The sequence below is a fragment of the Lepidochelys kempii genome, chromosome 13 (assembly GCF_965140265.1).
Source record: "Lepidochelys kempii isolate rLepKem1 chromosome 13, rLepKem1.hap2, whole genome shotgun sequence".
Lineage (NCBI taxonomy): Eukaryota > Metazoa > Chordata > Testudines > Cheloniidae > Lepidochelys > Lepidochelys kempii.
Window position 1 is genome coordinate 15,624,442 of NC_133268.1, and position 19,991 is coordinate 15,644,432.

The 19,991-nt window shown below is 41.7% G+C and overlaps 1 protein-coding gene across 3 annotated transcripts; it reads left to right on the forward strand.

Moving 5' to 3' along the window:
* The first annotated feature begins 1,568 nt into the window (after positions 1-1,568).
* Positions 1,569-17,930, forward strand: KCNG1 (potassium voltage-gated channel modifier subfamily G member 1). Of its 3 annotated transcripts, XR_012154680.1 has the most exons (4): positions 1,816-2,001; positions 10,216-11,020; positions 11,560-14,747; positions 15,547-17,930. XR_012154680.1 is itself a non-coding variant. In XM_073309392.1 (3 exons), exons 2-3 carry the CDS (start codon positions 10,262-10,264, stop codon positions 12,328-12,330), a joined length of 1,530 nt encoding a protein of 509 aa, XP_073165493.1. In that variant the 5' UTR covers positions 1,569-1,620; positions 10,216-10,261; the 3' UTR covers positions 12,331-15,504. The 3 variants fall into 3 exon arrangements, 2 of the variants coding, with proteins under 2 accessions (XP_073165493.1, XP_073165492.1); XM_073309392.1 differs by lacking the exons at positions 1,816-2,001; positions 15,547-17,930 and adding an exon at positions 1,569-1,620 and having other exon boundaries at positions 11,560-15,504; XM_073309391.1 differs by lacking the exon at positions 15,547-17,930 and having other exon boundaries at positions 11,560-15,504.
* Positions 17,931-19,991: the final 2,061 nt, after the last annotated feature.

The following is a 19,991-nucleotide window of genomic DNA, read 5'->3' on the forward strand; positions in this document are numbered from 1 at the left end:
TTATCTCCATTACAGATGGAAACTGAGGCACAGAGAGATTAAGTGTTTTGCCCAAGCTCACACAGCAAGTCTGCAGCAGAGCTGGGGACTGACCCCAGATCCCCTAAATCTCAGTCCAGTTCCCTAACTACCTAACCAACATTTAACATAAAGAAATACTCCTTTAAAATCAAGATTAAATCCATACAAATGGATCTGTACATACGGTATAAGGGATTCTTACCTATCTGCTAGACCATACATCTTTCGTGAGAAATATAGCAAGGACGGTGAGTCATGTATTTTTCAAAACTTGAATAGGAGATCATTAATTTTAATCAAATTTTGTGACTTGCCATAGGAATGATACGTATGAATACTCATTTAGTTTTTATTGGTGTGGGTGGGATTATATTATGTGATTTATATTTTTAATTGTCATTTGTTCTGACTATTTTTAAATAGCATTCAGTTGCCTTGGCACAGAATGGGGGATGGAACCAAGGGTTTACTGTCAATAGTATTATGTGATGCAACCAATGTGTCACTGGCTGTCTCCCACAACTTCACAAAAATGTTATCAATTTGAGGTTACCCTGTTAAGCAAACAGCAGTGCAGCGACACCATGCGGTACAATGGCCCAACTGCAGGGCACAGCACCAGCTTTTCCGCATCCAGAACCACGCAGGCTAGTGTTTGCAGAAGAAAAAGGTGAAATGTTGCCATCAATTTAGCACTGAGAGCCTGAGGCCTTAGAGGTTTCATCTGAGTGGGACCTGGATTTTCCTTGGAGAACAGCCTGTAACAATCGAATAAACTTCTAGGCAGTCACCTGCCCACCCTAAATAGTTTGGTGCAGAAGGTGCAAAGTATCTCATGTATGTAGCAAACAAACTGCTTCTGTGGAAAGACATGCTCAGCTCCTCCCTTCACTCCCAGTCAGGTCAGGTCCTCAGAGGCATGTGGGCAAAGTAAAAACTGAAAGTCTGTGTAACAAATATCTGCAAAATACACATTCTCAGAAGGTAGCTTGGCCAATTTCTCTGCAGTTTTAACATGAAGATGTAGTGTGTGCAAATGTGCTGCACATGAACTATGTACATGCCTGTGCTTGCACAGGGAACATGCACATTGTATGCAGGTATTTCCAATCCACATACACACTTAGAATGGGCCAAAACTTGTCTTTATATTTGTGTGTAAAATACCTACCACAATGCTGGTATACTATACACAGAGTGTGTGTATCCCTCCTCGGAGTTTACAATGTCCATAGGCGTATTTTTGGGCAATATAGGTATGCATGCAGGTAAGCAATGCTGCATGTGTGCCTGCAAAGTGTGTTCGTCTGCCCGCTGGATGCACTGTTGGTGTGTATGCCTGCGCCCAGCGTGTGCACTATGGTGGGCGTATGCCACTGCCTGCGGCGTGTGTGGGCCTCTATCGCCTGTGTCCATGTTGAACCTGAGCTGGATTCAGGTGGGGCTTGTCCTACTCAATTCATGTTCATAGGTGTGTGTGCGTGTGAGCACAATGCACGTTGCACGCGCGGGGGAGGGGGGGGTGCAAGCCTGCAGAGTGTGCGGCGGCCTGTTGCCTGTGCGGGATGGGCACGCGCCGGTCGCCCGTGCGCGTCTGCGGTAGGTTGCATGGGCCGGGGGTGGCGCGGGTGCGCGGCTGTCGCTGGCGGGTGTTGCCGGCTGCCCGTGCGGTGCCCGACTCTCCGGAGCGTGCCGGCGGCTCCCGGGCGGCCCTGGTTGCTGCGGCAGCCGCCGGTTGCGACGCGAGCCACGGTTACCATGACTCTGTCCCTCTCCGTCAAAGGGACTGGAGCAGGGAGCGTCCTGTGGGCGCAGCCCCAGCCCCGCCGCCTGCGCGCTGGGCGCGGTGCCTCTGCCCTGCTCAGCGCAGCTCAGGCTCCCTCCGGAGCCGCCGCGCTCGCTGCTCCTGCTGCCCGGCTCCTCCACGCCTGCCCGGCTCCTCGGGGGACGGACCCAGCCGGCCGGAGCCGCCACAGCACAGTAAGCGCGTCCCGTTCCCCTGCCCAGCGCGGCCCCCCTCTCCCGCACAGCTGCGCTCCCCGGCTCCCTGCCCAGCCGCGTCCGGGAACTTCCCGGGCAAGTTTCTAGCGAACTTTCCTCCCCCGCGACGAGCCGCCGGGGCTGGAGCCCTGCCTGGCTGCGGCTCCTTGGAAGAGCGTTGAGCGCGCGTCCCCCCTCCCCGGGTCTCTCCCTTTCAGGCTGTTTATCGGTGGAGACAAAAAGAGACCAGAGGGCAGCCAGCTGCTTTTTACGCTCGCTCCAGTCCCCAGGTCACCAGCACTCATGGGACAAGAGCCACCGCCGCGGCCGGAAAGCCCTGGGAGGCTGCCCCTTGGCCGGAGGCTTTGATCGTTTCCCCGGAACATTGGGATGATGATTTCAGACTCATACACATCTCGTTCAAGCAACAGGTTTTAGCCCTCAGCAGGGATTTAACAGGAGGAATCCTGCTCCTTCACCCGGCCTCCGTTTCCTACTGTTGCACTAAAATAATGGCTCTTTAGCTCATTAAAGTGGCTTATCCGGGTAGTGAAAGTGCCGGGAGCTCCTGAACTTTCCGCTGCTTTCCAGCCTATTTTCTGTTTCCTTCCCTCCTTTCTTTGAGAGCCTCGCCGACAGCTGCCTCGGCTAATCCATCAGCTAGACATGGCTTTTTATTTACATCCGCTTTCATTCCTTGTTTCCTTCTCCGTGTCTTGTTCCCTCTCTCTGAGCTGTCTGTTTGCACAGTGCGATTTCCTGACTTTCAGAGTCGTGTGTCCTTTGCCCGGGCTCTGATTGTCCTTTATCCAGTTCATTTTAATTATTTTAAGTTCTCTGTTTCATCCTGTTAATTTCATGACTTTTTGTTTGTTTTGTGTTTATTGTCTTAAAAGCTGTTTTTAACAAGTAGTAGTGTGCTTCAGTCTTATTTATCCATCAGAAAGGGTTATACTGGGGGGGAAAGCTACTATATGTACTATGAGTACCCAGTGTTCACTTTTCATTTCGATGGCAAAAGGTGAACTAATTGTTTATATCTATATAAACACACTACAAATCTCATTTACTTATTAAAACCCTGCTTAAAATTTACTATAATATCTCATTTAAAATTCCTTACAATGAAAAAACTATTTGGAAGTAAGAAAGCAAGTTATCAGTTATAATCAATACTGAAGTAATCTCTGAGGAAGATAGGGATTCTTTTTTGGCAAAGTTGCTACTCTTTTGATTGTTTTTTGACAGAAGCATTAGTCTCAGTAACATGCTCAAATAAAAGGAAAGTCAGCATTTAGTTTGTGGGTTAGCACAACATAACATGCCCTGGCCTTAAGTATAACTGCTTGCACCAGATCAAACAGAGCAGCAGATATGTGCTTATTTATTTTCATAGGATATATTTATTAATATGATTTTAATGTCAGAAACTAACTTTTCCAAGTCTTGTTTTGATGAGAAGTAATAACAGTTAATCTAGTGGGGGAAACATATCGCTGAGGAACTTCCTTAGGTTGCAATGTTTAGGGTGTGTTTGTAAGTAGAGTAGAAGTTTGAGTACCCTGTCACTACATAAGTTGTTGTGTCCCTGCAGTCTGGAGTATTTCAGAATGGTAGCCTCAGACAGGTGTTCTAGTGTGAGCGCCATATGGTGGATCGATGAGCTTCAGGTCCTGGAGAATAACAAGCTGGATTTCCAATACAGCCTGAGAAGCATATGGAACTTTTCCTTTTTTTTTCATTTGGAGAAGTATAACACAGGGATAATTTTTAAATGGCAGGAAAGCTTTTTATGGCAGAGCCTTTTTTGGAGAGGTAATTATATAAGTAGTCGTACTGCATTGGAACATGTTTTACAAGAGGAAGTGGTAAACAGCAGCAAATGTAAGAAGTACTAGGAACCAGACTTGGGACAGAAGTCTGGGGAACTATTCAGATACTTTATAGGCTTTATAGGACCCATGTCCCCCTAGCACTGTTGTTATTTATCCAGGCACAACTTTGACTTGTCTCTGCAACAGAACAGTAACAAGGCTTCTTGCAGGATTTCTGATTACATCAGAGATGCACTGCAGAAATCAAAATGCTGCAGAGGACATTCAGAAAAATTTGGAACTGGAGTTTTAACAAGTGACTAGTTGTTTCTGTTTGCTTTAGAAGGGCATCCTTAATAATCCCTTCCCCCTAACTTAATTAGTCTGATAGTCTCCCTCAATTGTGGGGATAATCAGAGCAATCAAATGGATTTCTAACTTGGTTTACTTACTGAACATAATTGATAAGAACATACAAACTGAGCATGAGATATTTCTGAAGAGGTTGTGTCTGTCTCTCTCTCTCACACACACACACACAACTGCAACCTAACAAAGTTAACCAAGGATATTTCCCACACACACACACACGAATATTTGTTATTATGTATTACTTGTATAACAGTAGCACGTAGAGGTCACAAACAAGATCACAGCTTTCATTGTGCTAAGCACTGTACAAACACAGTGAGAGACAGCCCCTGCCCCAGTGAGCTTGCAAGCTAAATAGACATGACAGAAAAGGGTGAGAGGGAAGAGAGCCACAGAGACAAGTGACTTGCCCAGGGTAACACAAAAGGCCAGCAGCACAGCCAGGAACAGGACCCACATTTCCCAAGTCCCAGTCCACTCAGAACAGAGAGAGTGTTGTCTCAAAGGCAATGAAAGGAGCCAGTGGATTTTTATCACTGGGCATTACCCAGAGCTGTTTCTGTAGAGCAGGCTAATACAAGAGGACCTGTTTAGAGCTTGACCTGTCTCATCACGCAGAATAATTACTGATCTGGGCTGACTAGTTTGTCTAATGCGTTAATGTTCAGATGCAGTGTCTGACTTAAAACATCTCTTAATTGAAATTGATGTTTTACGGTGCTTTTGTGGAACTGGTACAAGGCTGATTTGCTATCATGGTAGTGTTGCTTGGTTCTTGGTCTGTTGTGTGTCATGAAAATATGGTTGTAGCTTATTGCTTTTATACACTATTTGGGTTGGGCTGAAATGGGATAAGTTCATTCCTGGTATAAATCCACTGCAGCCAGTAGAGTTACCCCAAGGATGGACTTGGTTGTTATCGAGCTTTGTTGTAGCTTCCTTGTAACCACAGAACATTTTTAATTTTCAAACTGACATTTTCTTTGAAAAGGGCATAGAAGTCAAATTGCTGAATGGAAACTTTACACAAATACAAGGGCTGAATTTACCTATCTTTTAAAGAAAAAGCACACTCGTAATATTTGCTTATAGTATAGTGTTCCTTGAGAGGTGAATAGAATTTGCTCATTGCTGATGAGCTTTTCAGCAACAGAAATCTGCAGTTGGTCATGTTTCTCCTGACCATCTTGGTCTTCTGGCAACACCTATAACCATAGCATAGGCGTGCCTCCCAAGGAATAATACAAACAGCACATACTAACACTGTACTGTTTCATTTTCCTTCCTGCTTCACACAGTCAGGGACTGTGGGCTTGTTTTTTATTATCTTTGATTTTCTTCTACTCTCTTGCCTCCTTCTCCTCCCTTTTTTTCCCCCTTCTTTGTCATATTCTGCCACATTTCCAGGAATGCCAAGTTGAAGGAGTGAGTTTTAAACCTCATTTTGAAGATTATGGAATATGTGGCCATTCTGGTCTTCCCCAGTAAGGAGTGCCAGAGACTTGGCCCTGTTGCCAAGAATGTCCTGTCTTCTGCTTTCACGAGATCCATCCTGGACGTTGACAGTTCCACATTTCCTGAGAAAAGCAGCTGTGGAGGGTGGTGTTGTCACAGCGCTCTCTGAGGTACCTTGGGACAATCCCCTGTAAGGCCATAAAGCTTAGCTCTGAGTTTTGGCACAGTATTCCACAGGAAATCAGGGTAGTGAGTGGAACGGGGATGGATGGATGCAACAAAGTGCTCCTGGCGAATTTGGTGTTGCTGAAGAGAAAGCGGCTGTGTTCTGGAGTTATTGAAGCATTGCTGATGATGGAGTGTTCATACCTAGATCCAGTGGTAATAGCCTAGTGTGGAGGGTAGGGTTCAGTTTTCTGGCTAGTCCTAAATAAAATAATTTTTGTGGCTCATCACTCTCCATGAGTCCAGCAGCATTGAGAAGACCTTATGTTGTGGACCAGTTTGGCCATTTTGGGGTAGACTTCTTCCATGGAGGGTAAACAAAAAGTGATAGCTAGCTGTTCAAAGTGTTTCCCACCTTCCAAATGTTACCACCTGTGGCTTGCCTGTGTTCAGCTTCAGCCAGACATAGGGATGGTTGGGAGGTTGTGCTTTTTGCATGTGAGGTAAATGAGATGTAGAGATGGATATCTACTAGGCATCCACCATTGTAGCATCTAGTTGTACTATCTAGGCTTCTCAACCTCTCGTTACAGGAAAAGGGTAGCCAATGGCCAAGTTTTATAGTCCCAGCCATTCAGTGGGTTACATCACGGATTAATTTGGCCTGTTGTCTTGCACACATACAGAGACAGAGGTGGGAAGGCAATGAAAACGCATTTTTATGGCTTAATGATTTCACAGTTGGTGCCTGTGGGTTACAGTGCAAGCCTGACACACGCATAACATTTACATTTTTTCTCCCATTTCCTCACGTTGTATCAGTGGATGTACTGGGAGAGCAAACCAATCACAGAGATTAGCTGCCTCCTCATTTTTTTTCTGGCTGCAATTAAGGGCATAAGCTGTTATTAACCCACATCATCTGATATAGCAGAAGCCCTCTTTGCTTACCTCAGAAGGGAAAACGGTTAATATAACTCCTCTTCTGGTTATTCACAATTTCCAGGAACTGTAAACGTATCAGCGTTCCCTTTGGCCCAACCCCACAATAGACACAGTCAAGTTGGTAAGAATAAAACATTTTTTTGAAACAGAACACTGGGGAACACTGAAGGAGGGGGTGTGGGTGTCAGTTCAGCATCTGACAGGGTCTCCCACATCTCAGCAGGAGTTATAGCCTGAATTCCCCAGGGCATCATTCTCACAGAGAACATCATCTCAGGAGTACTTTACTAGTAGACTAGCTGTAAAGTCAATGGGAATGCTTTATATGGTAGGACTATATCTCAGGGTAACTGCAAGTTTGGTTGTTAGTAAAAGCATTCTCTGAGAAGTAGAAGCTAACACCAACCTACCCTTGGAGCCAATCTTTGAAAAATGACCTCTAAATTTGCACCTCTTGACCTCTGTTCTTTGCAGGTGCAAACTTTTGCAGTGCAGCTGTCATTCTATACAGGATTTATTAGCTTATCTGAACTCTGCAGCTTTACCAGTAGGTAATGGCAGAGAACCGTCACTTGTCATGAAGCTTCACTAATAATCTCACTATTGGCTGGAATTTCCCAGAGCGTGTCTGTCATAAATATAAAGGGAAGGGTAAACCCCTTTAAAATCCCTCCTGGCCAGAGGAAAAATCCTCTTATCTGTAAAGGGTTAAGAAGCTAAAGGTAACCTCGCTGGCACCTGACCAAAATGACCAATGAGGAGACAAGATACTTTCAAAAGCTGGGAGGAGGGAGAAAAACAGAGGGTCTGTGTCTGTCGTTATGCTGCTTTTGCCGCGGACAGAACAGGAATGGAGTCTTAGAACTTTTAGTAAGTAATCTAGCTAGGTATGTGTTAGATTATGATTTCTTTAAATGGCTGAGAAAAGAACTGTGCTGAATAGAATGACTATTCCTGTCTGTGTGTCTTTTTTGTAACTTAAGATTTTGCCTAGAGGGATTCTCTATGTTTTGAATCTAATTACCCTGTAAGGTATCTACCATCCTGATTTTACAGAGGTAATTCCTTTACTTCTATTAAAAGTCTTCTTGTAAGAAAACTGAATGCTTTTTCATTGTCCTAAGATCCAAGGGTTTGGGTCTGTGGTCACCTATACAAATTGGTGAGGATTTTTACCAAACCTTCCCCAGGAAGTGGGGTGCAAGGGTTGGGAGGATTTTGGGGGGGAAAGACGTGTCCAAACTATGTTTCCCAGTAAACCCAGATAAAGTTTGGTGGTGGCAGTGGAAATCCAAGGGCAAAGGGTAAAATTAATTTGTACCTTGGGGAAGTTTTAACCTCAGCTGGTAAAAGTAAGCTTAGGAGGTTTTCATGCAGGTCCACACATCTGTACCCTAGAGTTCAGAGTGGGGAAGGAACCTTGACAGTGTCTTTTTACATAGGATTACATTTTGTGTTAATGTTTCTGCAGAAAATATGACATGTCAATCAATAGCCCATTACTCAGTCTTTATTCAGGCAAGACACTTACTGAACCTTGCCTAACAACCAGTGGATTTGCCCCTTTGTTTGCTCTCCACCTTTCAGTTCCAAAGGTTTTTTAGAATTGTATTTCTCTTGCCTTGGGCATTGCCATACGTGTATGTTCCTGGCCAAGACAGAACAACTTAGAGCTCAGTTTTGTGAATGAGAGTTTGTGTAATAAGGCAGGGAAAGTTGAACGTATAGGAGTTTTTGGCACCTTTCCTGTGAGTTGTGTTCATGGAGCACGGGGGAGCAGCAGTGGAGATCCTACTCCATGATACAAACAAGACGACAAAGCCCTCTTTGCTTACCTCAGGCCAGGAAAGAGTGCTGTGGCTCTAGCAGGATCTGAATGAAGCTTTGGCTATACTTGTGTATTCTACATAGGTTTTCCTTACCCAGGATCCTCCATCTTCTCTTTAAGGGCAGGTGATTATTGAATTCCTTTTATACTGAGAGGTGTCAGAGGCATGAAGGTATCACTCCACCAAGAACATGAGTCCATCTGCCATGAGGAAACAGGAAAAGGTTAGCTCCGGAAGGGGGATTAAACTTCAGCGTAGAGAATAGCTGAGATAATGGTAACATTAAAGTCTGCCATGTACAGAGAATTTGGACATGCATGAGCAGCCCATCATGCTGAGATTGAAATGCAGCTGTTCTGCAGCGTGATACTTGTGGTGCTTCTGGCTATAAGTATACAAGCTTTTAAAATAAATGGCTTCATTCATAATCTTTAACACCAGAGAAGAGTAGTTCTGTGTCTAATGGAGCCTACTGTCGCTGCTGTCTCCCTCCCCACCCATTAAAGGAGACAGAGTAAGTGTCCCAAGCACATGCAGCAAAAATATATTGTTGTGGAAGGCTGGAGCATGGAATATTTGCTGCCCCTCTGTGAGCCTGTGACTAGCAAGTGTGATTACTAGTTATTTATTGCACTCAATTGTTTTTCAGTGAAAACACTTCCCCCCCCCACCCAATAAAATTAAATAGCTACTCATGTTAAATGTGGCTGAATATACAGATGAGAAATCTAGAGCCAGCGTGGCATATTCCTTTCTTATGTGACAGCCACCTTCCAAAGTAATTCAAGTGAATGTTGCAGTGCAGCAAGTTAGGCAGAGAGAGTTTAGCAGTTTCAGGGCCAAATTTTTATATGGGCATGAACCCAAGATCACTCCATTCCTTGTGTGAAGTCACTCCAAATTTACACTAGTGTAACTGAGAGCAGAATTTGCTCCTTCATATTTTCAGAACCATATCATAAGAACCTTTTGAAGACTCTTAGAATGACAGAGAAAGGTACCTTTGCTCCAACTATATTAAATATATTAGCAGTACAGTGAGAACAATGTCTATTAAACAAAATTATTGAATCCAAAGAATAGTATATGATTTGTATGAAATTCATATAAAGTTATTAAACTATCTTCTCTGAATAAGGTTTGAGGCTCCAGAGAGCAAGCTGTCATGCTATTTATATGTCCAGTTACACATAACTGGCAAGCATTATATATGAATAGCAGTGCAAATGTTTTGTCAACATTGTTTCCATTTGACTTCCTTGAAAGCAGTCTAAGACTGCTTGAACAGACAAGGATACTTAGTGAAGTTCATCATAATCAACTTCGGATTCTTTTATATGTACGTAATTGTTACTAAAATATTTAAGAAGATTTTTACATATAGTAAACAAACAGGAATGCTTTTTTCCAATTCCTTTTCTGCACCACACACTTGAACTCTACATGTCTGTGCGATAACTTCTTTTTTACATTCGCATTCTGCTAAATATACAGAGCCACTTGCAGGCATACATTTTCTCTGTGATTTCTTTAGCAGCCCTATAGATAGTCAAGTTTCAATCACCATCTTTGTTTCAGATCCAGAGGGCAAACATATACATTAACACCAAACATCTGTATTTTCTTTGTTGCAGAATACTCTTGCTGGAGTGTCTAAGGGATGTGAAGTTAGCTTCCAAAATGACTCTTTTAACAGGAGAAAATTCTGATTATGACTATAGCGCCCTGAGCTGTGCTTCAGATACCTCCTTCAACCACACGTTCTTTCCAGAAACAGAAACCCTCAAGGGAGTTTTTTACCAAAGAGCCAAGCTAATTCACCCTAAAGAGGATCTCTTTAAAAGCATTCAACCTGAGGACCGGAAGCATCATATCATCATAAATGTAGGGGGCATTAAATACTTGCTGCCCTGGACCACACTTGATGAGTTTCCCCTGACACGCTTGGGCCAACTGAAATTTTGTAATAATTTTGATGACATTTTAAACATTTGCGATGATTACGATGTGACGTGCAATGAATTCTTTTTCGACCGCAACCCGGGGGCATTTAGGACAATCCTGACATTTTTGCGGGTTGGGAAGCTTCGGCTCATGCGAGAGATGTGCGCTCTTTCTTTCCAAGAGGAGCTGCTCTACTGGGGCATTGAGGAGGACAGTCTGGAATGGTGCTGCAAGAGGAGGTATCTGCAAAAAATGGAGGAGTTTACAGAAATGAACGAAAGGGAGGACGACCTCATAGAGAATGAAAACCCAGGTGAAACAGTGGAAGAGACAAGAGCCAGCCTGTGCATGAAAAAGTTACAAGACATGGTGGAGAGGCCTCAGTCGGGGCTTCCTGGGAAAGTATTTGCATGTTTGTCTGTATTGTTTGTGACCATTACTGCAGTGAACCTATCCATCAGCACCATGCCCGACTTAAGAGAGGAGGAGGAGAGAGTAAGTTGACTTTCAGGATGGTAAAACATCACTCTTTGGAAAAAGTAAAGCAAATACAGGGCCTAGTTCTGCTCCCATTGAAGCAAGTGGGAGTTTTGTAATTGTCTTCAGGGCAAGCAGGATAAGGCCTGTAGATAAAGATACTGAAAGTTGTAAATGACACTTTTCTCTGACAAAAACATTTTGTAAATATGCATTCTTCTGGACAGCCATATCATGAATTTTTGAAGCTTTGTTTGTGCTGCTTAAGAACACCATAATTACTGATAGAAACTAGGGAAGTTAGAGCCAGACCTCACTGCCTCTGAAGTCAAGGGGAGTTTTGCCATTGACTTCAGTGGAAGAAGTATTGGGGGTCTGGTAAGTTTTGTATTTAGCTTGTAATTCAGCGGATTTGCCAAACTGGTTACCCCTTAATACAGCTTCAATTCATTTAATATTATGGCTTTAAAGACCAAAAAAATATCATTCCTGTCACTTTACCAACTAAAACAGTGACTGTTCATTTACTTAGTATAAACTCCTTCTCTTTCTTCTAGGGTGAATGCTCCCAGATGTGCTACAATATTTTCATCGTGGAATCTGTCTGTGTGGCATGGTTTTCCTTGGAATTCATGTTGAGATTCATTCAGGCAAAGAGCAAGTTTGTATTTCTGAGGAGACCGTTAACCCTGATTGACATTATTGCCATTCTGCCCTATTATATCACTTTACTAGTAGATACCACTTCGGTGGGCTTTAAAAAGCCAACCTCTGGCAACATCTATCTGGACAAAGTAGGTCTGGTGCTCCGCATACTCCGTGCCTTGAGGATTCTATATGTCATGCGGCTGGCCAGGCACTCTCTCGGCCTGCAGACTTTAGGACTCACCGCTCGCAGGTGTACCCGGGAGTTTGGACTCTTGCTGCTCTTCCTCTGCGTGGCCATTGCACTTTTTGCGCCGCTCTTGTATGTCATTGAGAATGAGATGGCGGACTCACAGGAGTTTACCAGCATCCCTGCGTGCTACTGGTGGGCAGTAATCACCATGACAACAGTAGGCTATGGCGACATGGTTCCCAGAAGCATTCCAGGCCAGGTGGTGGCTTTAAGCAGCATTCTGAGTGGCATTCTCCTCATGGCATTTCCAGTCACCTCCATCTTCCACACGTTTTCACGCTCCTACATTGAGCTGAAGCAAGAGCAGGAAAGACTCATGTTCAGGAAAGCACAATTCTTATTAAAAACTAAGTCTCAGCTAAGTAATGAATCACAAAGGAGTGACATTTTATTTCCCAGTATCTCTTCTGAGACTAGGGACAACAACTGAAATTTAAGTTGCCATAATTGTCTGATATTGGGCAAAGTTATGCAGTCAGAGATCCCATCTTACCATTTGCTTTGGAAGCATTTAAAGAAATCTTTATACAAATAGCAAGAAAGGGGGTTTTAGCCATCAAGCTGATGTGGTTTTAAAAGCCTATTATTAAAGGCTTTTTCTTTTCTTTTCAACAAAATGTACAGTTAAGACAGTTTTTCCCCATGAGATCATGCAGTGGGATATTAGGAATTTGAGTTCTCTGACTGAAATGAGAACAATGTAAAATACATACTTGACACAGGCTGTGTTGTATTTGTAATATAAAGTGATGTACCCTTTTCCAACCAAGACATTATGTAGGTATTAATTTTGATAATTAAATAAGTTTTTCTTTAGTTTCTTCATGTATATAAATACTATAAAGATAACAAGTTCAAGTCTAAATTCATCCCCAGTGTACCTCCATTGACTGTAGTAGAATTAACCAAGTATGTAAATTACCCATTGTGCCCTTGGAGAGGATTAAACCAGGTGTGTGTCATTTAGGGCAGGCAAACATAGTATTTTCCTTGTGAGCCTTTCCTGAAAATAACAATAACAATGAAGAGGAGCTATTGGTTTGTGCGTGCTTTGGGACAGGCATGTGCTGAAGATGTAATTACTTATAGCTCAGCAGCTCCAAAACTTAAATGGGCTTATACTGTAGCTCTGATATAGTTCAACAAAATATTCCCAGTGATGGGTGAGAGGGTCTTGCGTTTTGTGACATCCAGTACAGATGACAAGGAGGTAGCTAGCTGCAAATTAAACCAAATGTGCATGATAACATCATAGTAATGATGTCTGTTTCAATGTTATCCCTTTAAACCAGATAGAAAACAGAAATTAAAAAGACTCTGTTTCTAGATGAAGCTGCAGCATTACTAATCAGGTTGATTCTGGTGCTGTGCATTGACTGTATGGCATCTGGCTTCTTTTAAAAAAAATCAAGGAGTATTACAACAAGTTGCCAGTGATGTAAAAAGGAAATAATACCAATTGAGTCATGGGAGACTAAGTCAGTCTCCAGTGACTCAAGACTATAAGGTGGAAAGCCTTCAGCTAATTAGCTCTTCCTTCACTGTTACTTGTAGCAGGCATCATAGCACTGAAGAAAAATTGTTTTGGGAAACTTAAAGACAACTAAAGAAGCGCGATCCTGCATCTTTTACTTTACTAGTCCAAAAACAAGTTGTTCTCTTGAAGTCAATGGGACCACATGGGTGAATAAGGCTTTCAGGATTGGGTCCTAATCTGGCTCCCCCAGAAGTCAATGACAAACTTCCCATTCATTTCAATCAGAGCAGGTTTGGGCTATATGGCAGCTCAAGAGACAAAGTCCAGAACTTTAACAAAGAAATCAAATTGGTTGATTTGTCTCTTAGAGAGTGTGTATTGTGTTGAAAATCTTAACTTTAGGTGAAGTTTCCCAGTTTAAAAGAACAATGTCAATTTCCTGTTCATTAACTGTCATGAGCCAAGAAATATGAAAGTTCCCAGCATCTCTGCCATCTCACCTTAAACCTATTTTTCAGAATCCCTGTTCTGGTCTCTGATCTCTCTCAAACAGGGACTTTCAATTGTGTTAAACTGTATGATGGTTTTGTCATTTATATCAAAGAGGTTGGGGATGAAATGCAAAACTCATCTTCACTTGAATTTTTGTCTGTGAAAGGTGAAACCTAGTGTATTGGCCTACACTGAATGGCCAAGTCTCCATGTTACAGTGACTTGACTTAAGTTATAAATAATAATAAAATAATATTAGATGTATACAATTATCATAATAGACATCTTATGTTTTCCTACTAAGAAATAATAGTTCAAACCTCCTTACCACTTTTTAACCAGAGTTCTCAGAGCACTTTACAAATATTAATGAATGAAGCTTCACAAAATTGCTGTGATACAGGTAAATATTCCAATGAAACTGAGACATGATGAGTCAAATGAGTAGCCCAAGGTCACAGCAATTGTGTGACCTAGAAGAAGTGGGTTATAGTCCTAGCTGACCCCCATTCTTGTGCTTTAATTAGAGTTGAAAAAAACAGGGACTATTTTTTCATGAAAAAATAGTCCCTTCTCCATCAAAAAAAATTCCAAATGTTTTGACCAGCTGTAACTTTAACCACAACACAAGCACTCGAGGTCTTTATTCCTTTGTATTAGCATCCATTATAAAAGGATTTGTTAATGGGACTATTTGAAAGAGTAAAATTACTTGTATGTGTTTGCAGGACTGGGCCCTAAAGGAGAAGCTGTATGTCAAAATAAACATGAATCAAGAGATTATGGGCCACATCCTCTGCTGAGCTCCATGCTATGCCAGTTTACACCAGCTGAGGATTTGGCCTAATTTCATCAATTTATGTTTAAATCAGCGTTAAGTAAGTTTAAATCAGCGTTAAGTAAGTGTATTTCAGATATTGTTTTTTCTGTTGTAAAATTATGGCCAGATCCTGAAGTCATGACTTGAGTCAAATCCTTAAGGGTGGGTACTAAGCACCAAGCCGGAGGGGTATTTGCCTGAGTAGGAAACAAGTAAGGATTTCAGGATGTAGCCCATTGTAATTTTGCACTTGGCAACAAATAACTTGTACGAGAATCAACATGTTGTACTATGAATCATTGTAACAAATTGCTTATGTTTTACAGCAAAGTGATACATACTGTAGTTCTTATGCTAAATTAATACAGCTATATGTCTTAGGAATACAACATTAGCATGAATCCCACATGCTGAATTCCAGTTTCTACTGTGAAGCCTGAAGATTTTAAATTATTATAACTCTTTACAGTGTATTATCTCAATTTGTAGACAAATTTATGAAATTGTAGATTGATTCAAAAGCTGACTCTGAAATGTTTCCAGCCACACAGCTGACAGCTACTGAGTCTGATAGCTTTCCTTTCTTGCTTTTTAACAGCATGTGAAGTTAACAAAAAGTTCCTTTAAAAACACTCTGTGCTTTCATGAAGTACAAAGGAATTGTTTAAATTGCCACTGATAAAAAGTGGTACTTGTCAAATATCCTACTAGAGCTGGATTCGCTTTGCTATTTGTATTATCCTGTATATACAGCAATAGTATGTATATTTTCAAATTGAATGGTAGTAGCTATATTAATTTTGATGAATAAAGAGTTGGGCTTTCTTTATATTTTCATGTGCTTGCTTATAATGCAGGCTGGCTACTACAAGCAGCTGAAGTGTCATCAGTGGAGCAAGATGATGATGCAATAGTGGAGTAAATCTCAGAGCGGACGAAGACTTTCATTCACCTTTATCCTCTGTTGGTGACACATTTCTCATGCCTGGCTGCAAGAAGGGAGGGATGGAAGAGGGTGCAAAGAAAGCAAAAGTGGGAGAACTTACATGGGTGATTGACGTTCTGAGGTCCCACGTAGGAAGTGACTACCAGTTGGGAGAGAGGATTTGGGCAATGAACATCACTAGCTGAAGCAGGTTGGCTACAGAAGAGAGCATTAGTCAGGAGTCAAAATCTCTCTATCTGCCTATGTACTTCTAGTGCACCCTTAGGCTCTAAGTGCCAATTCACCAGCTTGAGTACAGGAACTCTCTCTCTCATGTGTTTCTGAGAGCCAGAAACTTACGCATTCCCCCTGCCAGTCAGAACATAACTTTAAAATTGTTTGTAAAACTAAGTAAGAATGAGAAGAGAAGAAATCAGGGAGAGAAATTGAAGGAATGAATAGGAAATAGATGGGGAGTTCAAGTGAAGAGAAGAATCCCCGCAGAGACCTGCATTTCCAATTAGGATGACAACTCATTAAATTACACTCCTGAAAATCTCTTCTTTTTTCCCACTTTTCTCAAAAGTGGCAAAAAATAAAATTCAGCAGATCAGTGTAATATATATTTAAAATCATTTAAACACATTTCTATAGCAAAAAAATAGAGATACAGTGAGGTTCTCTTTGATTTTCCCTCACTGAACATCATTTGATGTGGATCGTTGACTGCAGTGGCAATCTGCACACTGCCATGCATTTGGAAGAATGGGAGACTTGCATTATACTTCCCTTACTAGAGGTTTACTCAATGCCACTTCACCATGAACCGTGTCCTGCAATTCTTACTCAGGGAAATCTCCCTTTGTGGCAGATGTAGGAATTGGGTCCCACTGTAATGTCATTCCATTGTACTCTCAGTCTTTCCTATATGAATATTCAATGCCTTTGGCTATGTCCTATTAAACAAAAACCTTTTGTGCAGGGCTGAGTCATGGATTCATGCATCATCTAGTACACGTGTCTGAGAAGGAAAACTGGCACATCCTGCACATTCATGACGTGTGGGCAGAGTTTAGCTGAGTGTTCAGATTGATGTAAAACTAAAAATTGCTGTGGTGGAACAGTACCTCTTTTCCACTGCTTTTCTTGTCTCTTGATAAGAGTTAGTCTTTACAGGATACTTCAATAAAAATACCCTATCATAGGTGAGGAGGTACTAACCCTTGAACAACAGTTTAAGTCTTCAGTTGTACAGTACCACCAATTCCATCCCTCATCCCCCATTCAATTGCTTACTGAACATCCTATTCATTACATAGTGCCCATTAAATCCAGATGTAGTGCCCAGAAAGGAGCTGGCCTCTATCAACTCAGAGCAGCTAAATAACACAGTAGCAGATAACAGATACTAAGAGATTCAGGACTGACCACTGATTAACTATACCCTATATTATAGGAGAGGAATTAAAAAAAAAAAGTTAATGAGTTAAAAAACAAAGAAACTGATAAATATTTCTGATAAAGCTAAGAAACACCAAATCCCACTCACAGATTTGCCAGTAGAAGTTAGCACAGCAGAACAGACTGAAAACTGGACAGCATACTCCCAAATCTGTGCAGATTGAAATGAACATATTCAATCAAAAACGAAATTTAAAGAGTGTCAAATACAAATTAGAAGATGGGAGGAGGAATCTCTGAGAACAGATCAGCCAATGGTATTAACTAGAACCTGAACTGTTTACTCTAGGGTCGTGGAAGGGACTGTCCACATGGCCATTTTAATTTACACCTTGTTAGCGAACACATATATGTTAGGCGTAGAGCATACCAGATTAATACTGTATTATACCCAGCATGTGGGCAGTTATGTTAACCAATTTGTATTACATCTTTCCCACAATGTTTTCCACTGCTCACTTATGTCAAGATATATACCCCACCATACTCTGCAAAGCTAAATGTAGCTTTTGCCATTAGCAAATATAAAGGCTGTCAAAGGCAAGATACATTCATTCTATGTCCTTGTCCTGGTAACTTCATGGGCAACTGGTTTAAAATGTAGTATCCAAAAGAGAGATAAGGGAAGGTACAGAACCACAAGGAACTCGGCAAACTGGTGGGTTGGATCTCAGGTGACACAAAGTGCATTCTAACTTGCAAGCAACAGTAGTATAAATATAAGTGACTTTGGGGGTATATTTTGAAGACCACCTACTGTGTAAGGTGAAAATGCTGTGAAATAAACATTTCTTTCCAAAAGGAGAGGTATGTATGTCTGTTTCATATTGTACTACTATGTCTTAAACAATAAACTTTGGCTAAGCTTTTTTATTTGGTGTTCTGAACATTTTTCATAATGAACTATAAATGTAGTCAATCAATCAATCAATCAGCTATACTATTAATCAGCAGCCTGGAACTGACTGAATTAACAGATGTCCCAGCTGCTGCATTTTAACAGCCCTTTTCAATTGCTTATCCCATGGAGGATTTTGCAGGGCTGCAGCATCCAGTTATCCCAGAGATGAATTAGGCCTCGTGTCTCAGAAATACAAACCATCAGTGTTTAAAACTAGGATGTAGAGTGTATTATGGAACAGTGAGTTTGAAGTCTCCAACAGAAGATCTCCAACATGAGATCACAAAGGGTCTGGCTACTCTGCAATTAAAAACCCACAGCTGGTCCATGCCAGCTGACTTGCGCTAAGGGGCTCCGGCTAAGGGGCTGTTTAATTGCGGTTTAGACATTTGGGCTCAGGCTGCAGCCCGGACTCTAGGACTCTGCAAGGTGGGAGCATCCCAGAACTTGGGATGCAGCCTAAGCCCCAACATCTACACCACAATTAAAACATCTTGAGTCAGCTGGCATGTACCAGCTGCAGGTGTGTAATTGCAGTGTAGACATACCCAAAGAGAGCCATTCCCAGAGATCAGGTAGTGTCACAGGGCATGAAACTGGAGTCATGTTTTATAAATCCTGCCCCACACTGGGAAAAAAGCCTGTAAGGGCATATTTCTATACTAATGCTTAAAATGCCTAACGCTAGACCCACCAGCTCATTTACTTATCATTGTTCCTTCATTGCCTTCTGAGATGCTATGGTAATGAGCAGTCTGAAAACCTGGAGTGCAACAGAGACTAGATGAGATCCTTCTAAAATTCAACCTAGTTCACTGCAGCATGCAGGCTCTGTGCATGTTCTGTATTGACTTGTACTGTTACTGTCCCTTTGGGACAATATTGGTTATCTGTTTGGCACTGACCCACCAGTGTATGCAAGTTTAACCATCATCAGTAAAGTTAATGGGCATTTTGTCTGTGTATTGATTAAAGAAGGAGTTCAGAATCTGACCCAAAATAATTAATAAAATGACAACTTCCTACTATTGTGTCTGTTTCTTTTGCCTTTCTTTGGAATGCTCCATTATCTCATATTCTCTGAAATCCTCCACAGAAATCACCATGGACACCATTAACCATGCTGAAAGCACAGCTGATAAGCTACAGCCCTTACTGATGAGGAAAGCTAGCAAGCTCACATGATATTGGCAGATCTTTCCTCATTCTCTGTCCAATAGCTATTTTGCCTCCTCTCTGCCTCAAACACCTAATCCAGAAATGAATGTCACCTGAACAGAAATAAAGTTCTGTCCTAGCTAGAAGCACAGAGACCCAAACAGACTAATTACAGAATGTGTGTTACATGTATACAAGCTACCACAACCACATTGTTACCCTGTAGCCCTGCTGATAGGCTTTGTATACCCATGTGACTCTCTGAAGTTAGTTCTGGCACTGTAAAATCTTAGCACCTTAAGGCCAAATTTTCAGCTTCTCCTTACCCAAGCCTCTTTTTCTGGTAATCATTTTGTTCCTACTTTTATTTTTGAGTCCAAAAAACAGCTGGAAAATTTGGTCATTAGCATGCATCAAATCTGATGCTCAAGTGGCGAACTTGGAATACACAGTATTACTCCATACTATCATCTGGGGATCTGAGTTAAAAGCCAAGGTTGTTTGCTTCCCAGGCTACAGAGTTGTCAATTTTTGAAACTTCTGTAAAGTACAGCGGGTCAGCAAGTATTTCCATATTTAGATGTATATCACTTTCTGCTCCACAGCTCAGTATATGTTTCTGCAATAAGCACTTCACTAAGTATATGGACATGCACGTATTTCCTGCACAGTTAATTATATTGGGATGGTAGCTGGATATTGTGTTTTGAGACATACAGTGTTTAAGACATGTTTATGTCTTACATTAAGACATACAGCTGCTGAGCTATGAATCTAAGCAGTACATACATATTTTCATTAGCTAAATACTTAATAAAAGAGTCTGATGTATTTCATCCTACAGCTTTTACAGTGAA

Excerpts from the sequence above, each read along its gene's own strand:
- KCNG1 (XM_073309392.1), top strand. The coding sequence starts at position 10,262 with ATGACTCTTTTAACAGGAGAAAATTCTGATTATGACTATAGCGCCCTG. Across the intron at positions 11,021-11,559 it reads TAAGAGAGGAGGAGGAGAGA|GGTGAATGCTCCCAGATGTG; the intron begins GTAAGTTGACTT and ends TCTTTCTTCTAG.